This window comes from Pristiophorus japonicus, chromosome 6 (genome assembly GCF_044704955.1).
Source record: "Pristiophorus japonicus isolate sPriJap1 chromosome 6, sPriJap1.hap1, whole genome shotgun sequence".
Classification (NCBI taxonomy): Eukaryota; Metazoa; Chordata; class Chondrichthyes; family Pristiophoridae; genus Pristiophorus; species Pristiophorus japonicus.
The window spans coordinates 119058568-119072666 of record NC_091982.1 but is presented as its reverse complement, the minus strand read 5'-3'; the positions used below and the strand labels follow the sequence as shown (position 1 = coordinate 119072666).

The 14099-nt window shown below is 46.2% G+C and overlaps 1 protein-coding gene across 2 annotated transcripts in view; it reads right to left on the bottom strand.

Moving 5' to 3' along the window:
- Window positions 1-13898, bottom strand: part of LOC139265767 (interleukin-13 receptor subunit alpha-1-like) — a 70909-nt gene extending 57011 nt beyond the window's left edge. Inside the window, exons 1-2 of one of the 2 annotated variants that reach the window (XM_070883140.1) lie at window positions 13718-13898; window positions 5708-5865 (exon numbers count right to left, since the gene is read on the bottom strand). In XM_070883140.1, the coding sequence (XP_070739241.1) occupies window positions 5708-5865; window positions 13718-13802 (243 nt within the window). In that variant the 5' untranslated portion in view covers window positions 13803-13898. Of the gene's footprint in view, window positions 1-5707; window positions 5866-9965; window positions 10050-13717 lie in introns of those variants that run through there. The other variant, XM_070883142.1, reaches the window with a different exon arrangement.
- Between the last annotated feature and the right edge of the window lie 201 nt (window positions 13899-14099).

Below are 14099 nucleotides of genomic sequence, written 5' to 3'. Positions count from 1 at the left end.
TCCAGTTCTGGTCAGTACACACCTGCAGTACTGGGTCCAGTTCTGGTCAGTACACACCTGGAGTACTGGGTCCAATTTTGGTCAGTACATACCTGGAGTACTGGGTCCAGTTCTCGTCAATACACACCTGGAGTACTGGGTCCAGTTCTGGTCAGTACACACCTGGAGTACTGAGTCCAGTTCTGGTCAGTACACACCTGGAGCACTTGTTCCAATTCTGGTCAGTACACACCTGGAGTACTGGGTCCAGTTCTGGTCAATACACACCTGGAGTACTGGGTCCAGTTCTGGTCAGTACAAACCTGGAGTACTGGGTCCAGTTCTGGTCAGTACACACCTGGAGCACTTGTTCCAATTCTGGTCAGTACACACCTGGAGTACTGGGTCCAGTTCTGGTCAGTATGCACCTGGAGTACTGGGTCCAGTTCTGGTCAGTATGCACCTGGAGTATTGGGTCCAGTTCTGGTCAGTACACACCTGGAGTACTGGGTTCAGTTCTGGTCAGTACACACCTGGAGTACTGGGTCCAGTTCTGGTCAGTACACACCTGGAGCACTTGTTCCAATTCTGGTCAATACACACCTGGAGTACTGGGTCCAGTTCTGGTCAATACACACCTGGATTACTGGGTCCAGTTCTGGTCCGTACACACCTGGAGTACTGGGTCCAGTTCTGGTCAGTACACACCTGGAGTACTGTGTCCAGTTCTGGTCAATACACACCTGGAGTACTGGGTCCAGCTCTGGTCAATAGACACCTACAGTACTGGGTCCAGTTCTGGTCAGTACACACCTGGAGTACTGGGTCCAGTTCTGGTCAGTACACACCTGGAGCATTTGTTCCAATTCTGGTCAATACACACCTGGAGTACTGGGTCCAGGTCTGGTCAATACCCACCTGGAGTACTGGGTCCAGTTCTGGTCAGTACACACCTGGAGTACTGGGTCCAGTTCTGGTCAGTACCCAACTTGAGTCCTGGGTCCAGTTCTGGTCAATACACACCTGGAGTACTGGGTCTAGTTCTGGTCAATACACACCTGGAGTACTGGGTTCAGTTCTGGTCAGTACACACCTGGAGTACTGCATCCCGTTCTGGTCAGTACACACCTGGAGTACTGGGTCCAGTTCTGGTCAATACACACCTGGAGTACTGGGTCCAGTTCTGGTCAGTACACACCTGGAGTACTGGGTTCAGTTCTGGTCAGTACACACCTGGAGTACTGGGTCCCGTTCTGGTCAGTACACACCTGGAGTACTGGATCCAGTTCTGGTCAGTACACACCTGGAGCACTTGTTCCAATTCTGGTCAATACACACCTGGAGTACTGGGTCCAGTTCTGGTCAATACCCACCTGGATTACTGGGTCCAGTTCTGGTCAGTACACACCTGGAGTACTGGGTCCAGTTCTGGTCAGTACACACCTGGAGTACTGGGTCCAGTTCTGGTCAATACACACCTGGAGTACTGGGTTCAGTTCTGGTCAATACACACCTGGAGTACTGGGTTCAGTTCTGGTCAGTATACACCTGGAGTACTGCGTCCCGTTCTGGTTAGTACACACCTGGAGTACTGGGTCCAGTTCAAGTCAATACACACCTGGAGTACTGCGTCCAGTTCTGGTCAGTACACACCTGGAGTACTGGGTCCAGTTCTGGTCAGTACACATCTGGAGTACTGGTTCCAGTTCTGGTCAGTACACACCTGGAGTACTGGGTCCAGTTCTGGTCAATACACACCTAGAGTACTGAATCCAGTTCTGGTCAGTACACACCTGGAGTTCTGGGTCCAGTTCTGGTCAGTACACACCTGGAGTACTGGGTTCAGTTCTGGTCAGTACAAAGCTGGAGTACTGGGTCCATTTCTGGTCAGTATGCACCTGGAGTACTGGGTCCAGTTCTGGTCAGTATGCACCTGGAGTGCTGGGTCCAGTTCTGGTCAGTACACACCTGGAGCACTTGTTCCAATTCTGGTCAGTACACTACTGGAGTACTGGGTTCAGTTCTGGTCAATACACACCTGCAGTACTGGGTCCAGTTCTGGTCAATACACACCTGGAGTACTGGGTCCCGTTCTGGTCAATACACACCTGGAGAACTGGGTCTCGTTCTGGTCAGTACACACCTGGAGTACTGGGTCCAGTTCTGGTCAATACACACCTGGAGTACTGGGTCCAGTTCTGGTCAGTACACACCTGGAGTACTGGGTCCAGTTCTGGTCAGCACACACCTGGAGTACTGGGTTCAGTTCTGGTCAGTACAAACCTGGAGTACTGGGTCCAGTTCTGGTCAATACACACCCGGAGTACTGGGTTCAGTTCTGGTCAGTACACACCTGGAGTACTGGGTCCAGTTCTGTTCAGTACACACCTGGAGTACTGGGTCCAGTTCTGGTCAGTACACACCTGGAGTACTGGGTCCAGTTCTGGTCAGTATGCACCTGGAGTACTGGGTCCAGTTCTGGTCAGTACACACCTGGAGTACAGGATCCAGTTCTGGTCAGTACACACGTGGAGTACTGGGTCCAGATCTGGTCAATACACACCTGGAGTGCTGGGTCCAGTTCTGGTCAGTACACACCTGGATTACTGGGTTCAGTTCTGGTCAATACACACCTGGAGTACTGGGTCCAGTTCTGGTCAGTACACACTTGGAATACTGGGTCCAGTTCTGGTCAATACACACCTAGAGTACTGGATCCCGTTCTGGTCAGTACACACCTGGAGTACTGGGTCCAGTTCTGGTCAGTACACACCTGGAGCACTTGTTCCAGTTCTGGTTGTCACGATATTATAGGAGCCGCGCAGACTGCAAGGAAAGGGTTAATCAGACTGCCTTGTCATGTTATACTTGTATTGATTTCTCTTTACATTGTAATAATGGTAACCATCAGCTTGTGCCTGTTAAACGGGGAAATATGTCAATTTAGATGCAGTGATCACTGAACTGTTGTTTCAAGACTGACCTTAAAGCAATAGTCAGTTTAGACAATAAACCTAATTGATCAGTTGATAAGAATGGAGTTCTGCAAAAGGATATGTCTGCAAATAAGTCATCCTTTTTAGGGAGCAGAAGATTGGTATGGAATGGCAGAGAGTTATAATTAAATGTTTCACTTGGTAGGATAGTAGCAAGAGTGAAACGATCGATAAGATAACAGAGTCGTGGAGTTGTACCGGTCTATGGGAAAATAACTCATTTGAACTAAAGTTATTGATGAGGAAAGCAGCTGATTATAATTCACCATATATGGAGTAGTATTATGTAATGCAGAAACATGTGGATTGTCACGTTGATGGGGTAAGAGAAAGGTATAACATGGATGTTGGAACAGAGACTTGCGATTGGAAGGTCTGCAGCATGTGTGCCATGCTCAGTACTGAAACATGCTAGAGTGCTCCAACTAAACTCGCAAGGTCTGGTTGTAAGTTCTGGTTGTTAAGTGTATGTTTAATTATTGTACACTATTATAAAAATGTGATATCTGACATTCAATGTTGCAAGCCCGATTGATTTGAGGAGTAAATTCTAAGTTCGACCACGCACATCATCATAGGCAGTCCCTCGGAATCGAGGAAGACTTGCTTCCACTCTTAGGTGGCTGCACTGTCCAATATGAGAACCACAGGTGGGACAGATAGTCGTTGGGGGAAAGGGAGGGTGGGACTGATTTGCCGCACGCTCTTTCCGCTGCCTGCACTTAATTTCTGCATGCTCTCTGTGATGAGACTCGAGGTGCTCAGTGCCCTCCCGGATGCACTTCCTCCACGTCGGGCGGTCTTTGGCCAGGGACTCCCAGGTGTCAGTGGGGGTGTTGCACTTTATCAGGGAGGCTTTGAGGGTATCCTTATAACATTTCCTCTGCACACCTTTGGCTCGTTTGCCTTAAATGAGTTCCGAGTAGAGCGCTTGCTTTGGGAGTCTTGTGTCTGGCATACGAACTATGTGGCCCGCCCAGCAGAGCTGACCAAGTGTGGCCAGTGCTTCAATGCTGGGGATGTTGGCCTGGTCGAGGACGCTAACGTTGGTGCGTCTGCCTCCCAGGGGATTTGTAGGATCTTGCGGAGACATCGTTGATAGTATTTTTCCAGCAACTTGAGGTGTCTACTGTACATGGTCCATGTATCTGAGTCATTCATGTACACACATAATAGAAACATAGAAAATAGGTGCAGGAGTAGGCCATTCGGCCCTTCGAGCCTGCACCACCATTCAATATGATCATGGCTGATCATGCAACTTCAGTACCCCACTCCTGCTTTCTCTCCATACCCCTTGATCCCTTTAGCCATAAGGGTCACATTTAACTCCCTTTTGAATATATCTAACGAACTGATCTCAACAACGTTCTGTGGTAGAGAATTCCACAAGTTCACAATTCTCTGAGTGAAGAAGTTTCTCCTCATCTCGGTCCTAAATGGCTTACCCCTTACCCTTAGACTGTGACCCCTGGTTCTGGACTTCCCCATCAGGAACATTCTTCCTGCAAATCCCGTCAGAATTTTACATGTTTCTATGAGATCCCCTCTCATTCTTCTAAATTCCAGTGACTATCATATGTCAGTCCTGCCATCCGGGAATCAGTCTGGTGAACCTTCGCTGCACTCCCTCAATAGCAAGAATGTCCTTCCTCAAGTTAGGAGACCAAAACTGAACACAATATTCCAGGTGTGGCCTCACCAAGGCCCTGTACAACTGCAGTAAGACCTCCCTGCTCCTATACTCAAATCCTCTCGCTATGAAGGCCAACATGCCATTTGCCTTCTTCACTGCCTACTGTACCTGCATGCCAACTTTCAATGACTGATGTACCATGACACCCAGGTCTTGTTGCACCTCCCCTTTTACTAATCTGTCACCATTCAGATAATATTCTGCCTTCCTGTTTTTGCCACCAAAGTGGATAACCTAACATTTATCTACATTATACTGCATCTGCCATACATTTGCACACTCACCTAACCTATCCAAGTCACCCTGCAGCCTCTTAGCATCCTCCTCACAGCTCACACTGCCACCCAGCTTAGTGTCATCTGCAAACTTGGAGATATCCTTCGTCTAAATCATTATTGTATATTGTAAATAGCTGGGGTCCCAGCACTGAACCTTGTGGTATCCCACTAGTCACTGCCTCCCATTCTGAAAAGGACCCGTTTATTCCTACTCTTCGATTCCTGTCTGCCACGTCAGTACATTAATCACTCCTCCACTAACGGAAGGCTTACAGGCAGTGAGAGGGGAGAAATGAGGAGGGTGCTCAAGAGAAGTGCTATAAGGAAGCAAACCGATAAGCCAGGGTGACGCAGGCTGGAAAGGAGCAACTCTGATAGGAGTCCTTATCAAGGTACATGAGATACTAAAGAGAGAGGCAAAGTAGAGTCCGGGACAGGACACTCCAAAAAGGCAGGGCTGGAGGGCACAAGCTCCAGGTGGGGAAGGGCAGGTTAAGAACAGATGATCAGAAGTATTTCTTTACACGGAGCCAGATCAACAGTTGAACTAGATTAGCACGAAGAGTGGTTGAGACCAGGGATCATTTAGGATAGAAGTGGATGCTGGCAGGAGATGATGGTAGGATTGGGATAAAATGGGCGAGAGGGAATTTTTTTATCCAAACCTACCATATGGTCTAGTGAAAGATGCAGAACTGAAATGACATTCGATACACACCACACAATGGAGAAGGCAGACAGTGAATATTTCAACTTACCTCCCAATCAGCATTATCATAGCTAAACGAGCTTTCATATCTGACGGGCAGCTTGGTGGGGTTTTGTAGATCACTGGGTGGTGTCCAGGCCCAGGTGTAATTAATGAAACCGATGCCCTTCAATGCCACAGTCATGTGAGCTGGGCGTGGGAGTTGCACTGCAATGCAATCAGAACAATCAGTGGGCACGTCCGCTTCTCACCCCAACATTACACAAAGTAGCAGCAGTCGGAGGAAAGCAGCCAACAAGGGAAGATCAGCGATAGAGTGCCTGTCTTTGGGAATGGCAGAGACTGCAGTATCAACAGCTTGCAAGGTATCAGTTGTGGCTCAGTGGGAACACTTTCTCCTCGGAGCCAGACAGTTGTGGGTTCAAGCCCCACTCCAGAAATCTTCAGCACATAAATCTAGGCCGACACTCCAGTGCAGTACTGAGGGAGTGCTGCACTTTTGAAAGTGTCACTTTTCAGATGAGATGTTAAACAGTGGCCCCGTCTGCTCTCTCAGGCAGACAGAAATGATCCCAATGCATTATTTTGAAAACGTGCAGGGGAATTCTTGGCCAATATTTACACCTCAACCAAAATCACTATTTTAAAAAACTGATTATCTGGTCATTATCATATTGCTGTTTATGGGAGCTTGCTGTGCACATATTGGCTGCTGCATTTCCTACAGTATAAGTGAGTACACTCCAAAAATGGTTGTAATGCACTTCGGGACATCCTGAGGTTGTGAAAAGCGTGCATAAATGCAATTTCTTCTTCATTGTGCATGAGAACACAAATAACACGATTTGCCCTGTACATACTTTCATTCCTCAACAATGTTCCCAGATGGAATGTATATCCTATGCTCTCATTCTTGGGCTTTCCAAGCACACAGGCAAAATGCTTAGATGTAATAAAATATGGGAAGTCGGTAGATTTACTCCTCCCCCTGGCTTTACTTCCAGAAATGAGGCATTCCATTGGCACAACTCAATCCCGGTGATCCTAGCTGCTCAATAGCTTTAAGTGCCTTTGCTGTCTCTCTTCTCACCAGCTGGCAACAAGGAAATATTTCGGAACCAAGCTCCCACGACCTCAGGACGACCCAAAGCGCTTTACAGCGAATGAAGTATTTTTGAAGTGTAGTCACTGTTGTAATGTGGGAAACACGGCAGTCAGTTTACGCACAGCAAGCTCCCACAAACAGCAATGTGATAAATGACCAGATAATTTGTTTTGGTGATGTTGGTTGAGTGTTTAATATTGGGAGAACTCCCTGCTCTTCTTCGAATAGTGCCATGGGATCATTTACATCCACCCGAGAGAGCAGACCTGTCGACGGCCCCTCCGACAATGCAACAGTCCCTTGGTATTGCACTTAAACAGCAGCCTGGATTAGGCTCTCAAGGGACTTGAACCCACAACCTTCTGACTCAAAGGTGAGAGTGTTACCCACTGAGCCACGGCTAACCCATATGTCAAGTGAGAACCGAGGCCCCTCCAATGAAAGCAGTAAATGATGCTGCATATGCTGGGGTAAAATTCCTGCGCAGCCGTTTTCCCAAAGTTCCAGTTGGAAATCGGGAGAATCCCCCCAAGGAAAGTGCATGTGACTGTCTTTGAGCACACAATCTATAGAGCCAACGTTTGAACTCTGGGTAGCTTGAGGGCCACTGCACAAAATACATAATTTCAACCACTTGCAATTCAAACAAAACTTAACTTTACCCACGCAGCTGCAATATAAACGATATGGGACAATTTTAAAGGGGGTGCAGGAACAGAGAGACCTGAAGTTGTATGGACAAAAATCTTTGAAGGTGGCAGAATAAATTGATGAGACTGTTAAAAAGACTATTAAAATGGGATCCTTGGCTTTATTATTAGAGGCATGGAGTACAAAAGCAAGGAAGTTGTGCTAAACTTTTATAAATCACTGGTAAAATTCCTGCGCAGCCGTTTTCAGCTGGTTCGGCCTCAGCTGAAGTGTTGTGTTCTATTCTGGGCTCCACACTTTAGGAAGGATGTTGAGGCCTTGGAGAGGGAAGAGATTTACTAGAATGGTACCAGGGATGAGCGACTGCAGTTCTATGGAGAGACTGGAGAAACAGGTTATGCTCCTGAGAGCAGAGAAGGTTAAGCGGAGATTTAATAGCGGTGTTCAAAATGATGAAGTTGATGAAGTAGATAAGGAGAAATTGTTTCCACTGCCAGGAGGGTCAGTAACCAGAGTAAATTTCCCATCGGAGATTTAAGGTGATTGGCAAAAGAACCAAGCAAGAGATGAGGAGAACCTTTTCATGCAGCGAGTTATGGTGATCTGGAAAGGGTGGTGGAAGCAGATTCAATAGTAACCTTCAAAATGAAATTGGAAAATACTTGAAACAGAAAAGCTGACAGGGCTATGGGGAAAGAGCACGGGAGAGGGACTAACTGGATAGCTCTTCCAAAGAGCTGTGGGATTCTATGATAAGGTCGGGGTCAACTAATTTATTAATGAACTTCCACAAGGAAGTGAATATTTCAGGAGGCATACGAAGGAGGCGAGAGAGGAGGCAGCATTCATTCGAGACAATGTCATAACACTGGAGCATAAGGAATTAAACAGAAGTGATTTGGCATATTCTTGGACGTGTATTACGAGCTGCTGAAACAGGATGAAATCTGGATATAAATAAGAGGATGTTTGTAACAGATTGGTTTCCCAGAAGATTGCGCAATTCAGTTTTGTATTATCAGGAGATTTGTAATGTTGGGAATTTTTATTTATTCAATACAGATTTGGTAAATGTTTGTAAATGAAATAACTTGTATTTATATTGCATCTTTCATGCCCTTCAAAGCACTTTACAGCCAATAAAGTACATTTGAAGTGCAGTCACTGTTGCAGTATCGGAATGATTGTGGTGAAAAAGGGGTGGGACTTTTTGCAATGTGATCAGAGCTGTTTTCTCAGTCAAGTTGTTGCTCTCCCACACGAAAGGAATACATGGCTTGGATCTTGGCCATGAATTGGGCAAGTAAGCAACCTAAACATATGGTAACATTTAGAAAGCAGCAACCATAGCACAATTCAGTTAAGTGTAAAAATAGAAAAGTGAAAAGAGTGGAGAACAAAGGCTGAAAAAAAGCACATTTCAGTGAGAGAAAAAGACTTGCCCAGATTAAATGGAAGGAAAAACTAGCGATTGGCACCACAGATTAGCAATGGGAACTATTTAAACGGGAGAAGAAAAGATGACAAATCAAGCATGTTGCAGTTGGGAACAAAGGGACGTGTGTCGAAGGCTAGGTTTCCAAAACTGAAGTAAATGGAGCTGAGTAATTCTTCGCTACACTCCCAGTCTGACCATTCTGTCCTCAACCTCTTACACTGTTCCAATCAAGCTCAATATAAGCTCGACTAACAGCACCTCATCTTTCCATAAGGCATTTTACAGCCTTCCGGACTCAACAATGAGTTCAACATTTTCAGATCATAATCTCTGCCTCTACGATGGGCAAGGAATGCCATGAAAGAATGTTTAAAATACCAAACGGCCCCTTGAGCCTGATCTGCCATTCAATAAGATTGTGGCTGAACTTCGACATCAACTCAACTTTCCCGTCCTATCCTCAAGTCCCTTCTTGTCCAAAAATCCATTGATCTCAGTCGTGAATATATTCATCAACGGAGCATCCACAGGCCTCTGGGGTAAAGAATTCCGAAAATTCACAATCTGAAGAAATGTCTCCCCTCAGTCCTAAATGGCCCCTAGTTCTAAATTCTCCAGCCAGAGGAAACAGCCTCTCAATATCAACCCAGTATCAATGGCCCTCAGCATCTTATATGTTTCAAGGACACAAGCAACTGCCCAAAAGAACGCTATCCTAGGGATCGCTACATATTTCTGGTGCTGTGTTAACGAGTCTGTGTCCTTTAACACTCTCATTCTACGTGTTTGGATGATTTGCACCCACCCGCCCCCCCACCCTCCTCGTTGTGCCGAGTATGGAATCTGCAGAATGGAGAGGGGGACGGGGCTGGAAAATGGACCCGCTCAGGTCCCCAAACCCTGACATCAGCCTGGGTACAAGGAGAAGGTAAAGCCTAGAAGAAATCAAAAAATGCTGGAAGTACAGAGCAAGTTTGTCTGATAGCGCTCCTATGAAGCGCCTTGGGACTTTTACTATGTTAAATACAAGTTATTGTTGTTAATGTTTCATGTGCAAACACTTTGTAAAGAACTGATGAAACATGATGGAGGGAGGGAATGAAGTATCTACACCTGAACATCTGGAGCTGATGGAGTGTCTACACCTGAACATCTGGAGCTGATGGAGCGTTTACACCTGAACATCTGGAGCTGATGTAGAGTCTACACCTGAACATAAGAACATAAGAATTAGGAACAGGAGTAGGCCATCTAGCCCCTCGAGCCTGCTCCGGCATTCAACAAGATCATGACTGATCTGGCCGTGGACTCAGCTCCACTTACCCGCCCTCTCCCTGTAACCCTTAATTCCCTTATTGGTTAAAAATCTATCTATCTGCGATTTGAATATATTCAATGAGCTAGCCTCAACTGCTTCCTTGGGCAGAGAATTCCACAGATTCACAACCCTCTGGGAGAAGAAATTCCTTCTCAACTCGGTTTTAAATTGGTTCCCCCGTATTTTGAGGCTGTGCCCCCTAGTTCTAGTCTCCCCGACCAGTGGAAACAACCTCTCTGCCTCTATCTTGTCTATCCCTTTCATTATTTTAAATGTTTCGATAAGATCACCCCTCATCCTTCTGAACTCCAACGAGTAAAGACTCAGTCTACTCAATCTATCAGGAATGGGGTACTGAAGTTGCATGTTCAGCCATGAACTCATTGAATGGCGGTGCAGGCTAGAAGGGCCGAATGGCCTACTCCTGCACCTATTTTCTATGTTTCTATGTTTCTATCATAAGGTAACCCCCTCATCTCCGGAATCAGCCTAGTGAATCGTCTCTGTACCCCCTCCAAAGCTAGTATATCCTTCCTTAAGAAAGGTGATCAAAACTGCATGCAGTACTCCAGGTGCGGCCTCATCAATACCCTGTACAGTTGCAGCAGGACCTCCCTGCTTTTGTACTCCATCCCTCTCGCAATGAAGGCCAACATTCCATTCGCCTTCCTGATTTAGTTTGCAGGTGCAGCAGGTACTTTTTGGGATTCATACACAAGGACCCCCAGGTCCCTCTGCACCGCAGCATGTTGTAATTTCTCCCCATTCAAATAATATTCCCTTTTACTGTTTTTTTTCCAAGGTGGATGACCTCACATTTTCCGACATTGTATTCCATCTGCCAAACCTTAGCCCATTCGCTTAACCTATCTAAATCTCTTTGCAGCCTCTCTGTGTCCTCTACACAACCCGCTTTCCCACTAATCTTTGTGTCATCTGCAAATTTTGTTACACTACACTCTGTCCCCTCTTCCAGGTCATCTATGTATATTGTAAACAGTTGTGATCCCAGCACCGATCCCTGTGGCACACCACTAACCACCAATTTCCAATCTGAAAAGGACCCATTTATCCCGACTCTCTGCTTTCTGTTAGCTAGCCAATTCTCTATCCATGCTAATACATTTCCTCTGATTCCGTGTACCTTTATCTTCTGCAGTAACCTTTTGTGTGGCACCTTATCGAATGTCTTTTGGAAATCTAAATACACCACATCCATCGGTACACCTCTATCCTCGTTATATCCTCAAAGAATTCCAGTAAATTAGTTAAACATGATTTCCCCTTCATGAATCCATGTTGCATCTGCTTGATTGCACTATTCCTATCTAGATGTCACGCTATTTCTTCCTTAATGATAGCTTCAAGCATTTTCCCCACTACAGATGTTAAACTAACCGGCTTTTCGTTACCTGCCTTTTGTCTGCCCCCTTTTTTAAACAGAGGCGTTACATTAACTGCTTTCCAATCCACTGGTACCTCCCCAGAGTCCAGAGAATTTTGGTAGATTATAACGAATGCATCTGCTATAACTTCCGCCATCTCTTTTAATACCCTAGGATTCATTTCATCAGGACCAGGGGACTTGTCTACCTTGAGTCCCATTAGCCTGTCCAGCACTACCCCCCTAGTGATAGTGATTATCTCAAGGTCCTCCCTTCCCACATTCCCGTGACCAGCAATTTTTGGCATGGTTTTTGTGTCTTCCACTGTGAAGACCGAAGCAAAATAATTGTTTAAGGTCTCAGCCATTTCCACATTTCCCATTATTAAATCCCCCTTCTCATCTTCTAAGGGACCAACATTTACTTTAGTCACTCTTTTCCGTTTTATATATCGGTAAACGCTTTTACTATCTGTTTTTATGTTTTGCGCAAGTTTACTTTCGTAATCTATCTTTCCTTTCTTTATTGCTTTATTAGTCATTCTTTGCTGTCGTTAAAATTTTCCCAATCTGCTAGTTTCCCACTAACCTTGGCCACCTTATACGCATTGGTTTTAAATTTGATACTCTCCTTTATTTCCTTGGTTATCCACGGCTGGTTATCCCTTCTCTTACCGCCCTTCTTTTTCACTGGAATATATTTTTGTTCAGCACTATGAAAGAGCTTCTTAAAAGTCCTCCACTGTTCCTCAATTGTGCTACCGTTTAGTCTGTGTTCCCAGTCTACTTTAGCCAACTCTGCCCTCATCCCACTGTAGTCCCCTTTGTTTAAGCATAGTACACTCGTTTGAGACACTACTTCCTCACCTTCAATCTGTATTACAAATTCAACCATACTGTGATCACTCATTCCTAGAGGATCTTTTACTAGGAGATCGTTTATTATTCCTGTCTCATTACACAGGACCAGATCTAAGATAGCTTGCTCCCTTGTAAGTTCTGTAACATACTGTTCTAAGAAACAATCCCGTATGCATTCTATGAATTCCTCCTCAAGGCTACCCCGTGCGATTTGATTTGACCAATCGATATGTAGGTTAAAATCCCCCATGATTACTGCCGTTCCTTTTTCACATGCCTCCATTATTCCCTTGATTATTGCCCGCCCCACCATGAAGTTATTATTTGGGGGCCTATAAACTACGCCCACCAGTGACTTTTTCCCCTTACTATCTCTAATCTCCACCCACAATGATTCAACATTTTGTTCATTAGAGCCAATATCGTCTCTCACAACTGCCCTGATATCATCCTTTATTAACAGAGCTACCCCACCTCCTTTCCCTTCTTGTCTATCTTTCCGAATTGTCAGAGACCCCTGTATGTTTAATTCCCAGTCTTGGCCACCCTGCAACCACGTTTCTGTAATGGCCACCAAATCATACCCATTTGTAATGATTTATGCCGTCAACTCATTTACTTTATTTCGAATGCTGCGTGCGTTTAGGTAGAGTGTTTTAATACTAGTTTTTAAACCATGATTTTTAGTTTTGACCCCTCCTGCAGCCCCTTTAGCTGATGTAGAGTCTACACCTGAACATCTGGAGCTGATGGAGGGTCTACACCTGAACATCTGGAGCCAATGGAGGGTCTACACCTGAACATGTGGAGCTGATGGAGGGTCTACACCTGAACATGTGGAGCAGATGGAGGGTCTACACCTGAACATGTGGAGCTGATGGAGGGTCTACACCTGAACATGTGGAGCTGATGGGGGGGGGTCCATCCTGAACATGTGGAGCAGATGGAGGGTCTACACCTGAACATGTGGAGCAGATGGAGGGTCTACACCTGAACATGTGGAGCTGATGTAGAGTCTACACCTGAACATGTGGGTGAAGTGTGTTGCAATCTCTGACAGTGGATCAGGGGCCGCCTCCCTATCTTACTGTAAGATATCGGTCGGGTTGTCTACGTCAGTTACCAGCAGCCGAGGTTGTGGGAGCCGCTCCAAACCCCGCCCCGCAACAGCCGCCGGGTCGGGGGAGTGGGGAAGGAAGGGCTACTCAAGACGGCAGCTCCAGGGGAATAACAACGATTTTAGGAAAGAGTTTGACAATGAATACTAAAACCCGCAGGGGCGGAGAATGAGAGCGCACTTACCTGCTCTGTTCCGGCAGTCCTTGGCCGCGGCCAGGGGCACAGCCAACAGGTAGACCAAGAGCAGCCGGGGCAGCGGTGCAGGCATCTCGCCCACGGCCACCTGTCGCTTCCCAGCTCCCAGGCACTGTCCACACACCGCCTCCAACTGCAACCTTCCCCGACCAGCACGGCGTGCCCAGCCCAAGTCCTGCTCGGTCCCAGCGAAGCTCTCGCACTGTTTCCCGAAATGCGGAACAATGTTATGAAATATTAGTCACCTAGCAACGTCACTGGGGCGTGGGAGGTGCCCTTAAAATCTCAACCCACACTCCGATATGTTCAAATTTGTAGTTTTACTTTTAGGCTGGATAATACTCCCACTTGTTTAAAAGCAAGTGCAAAA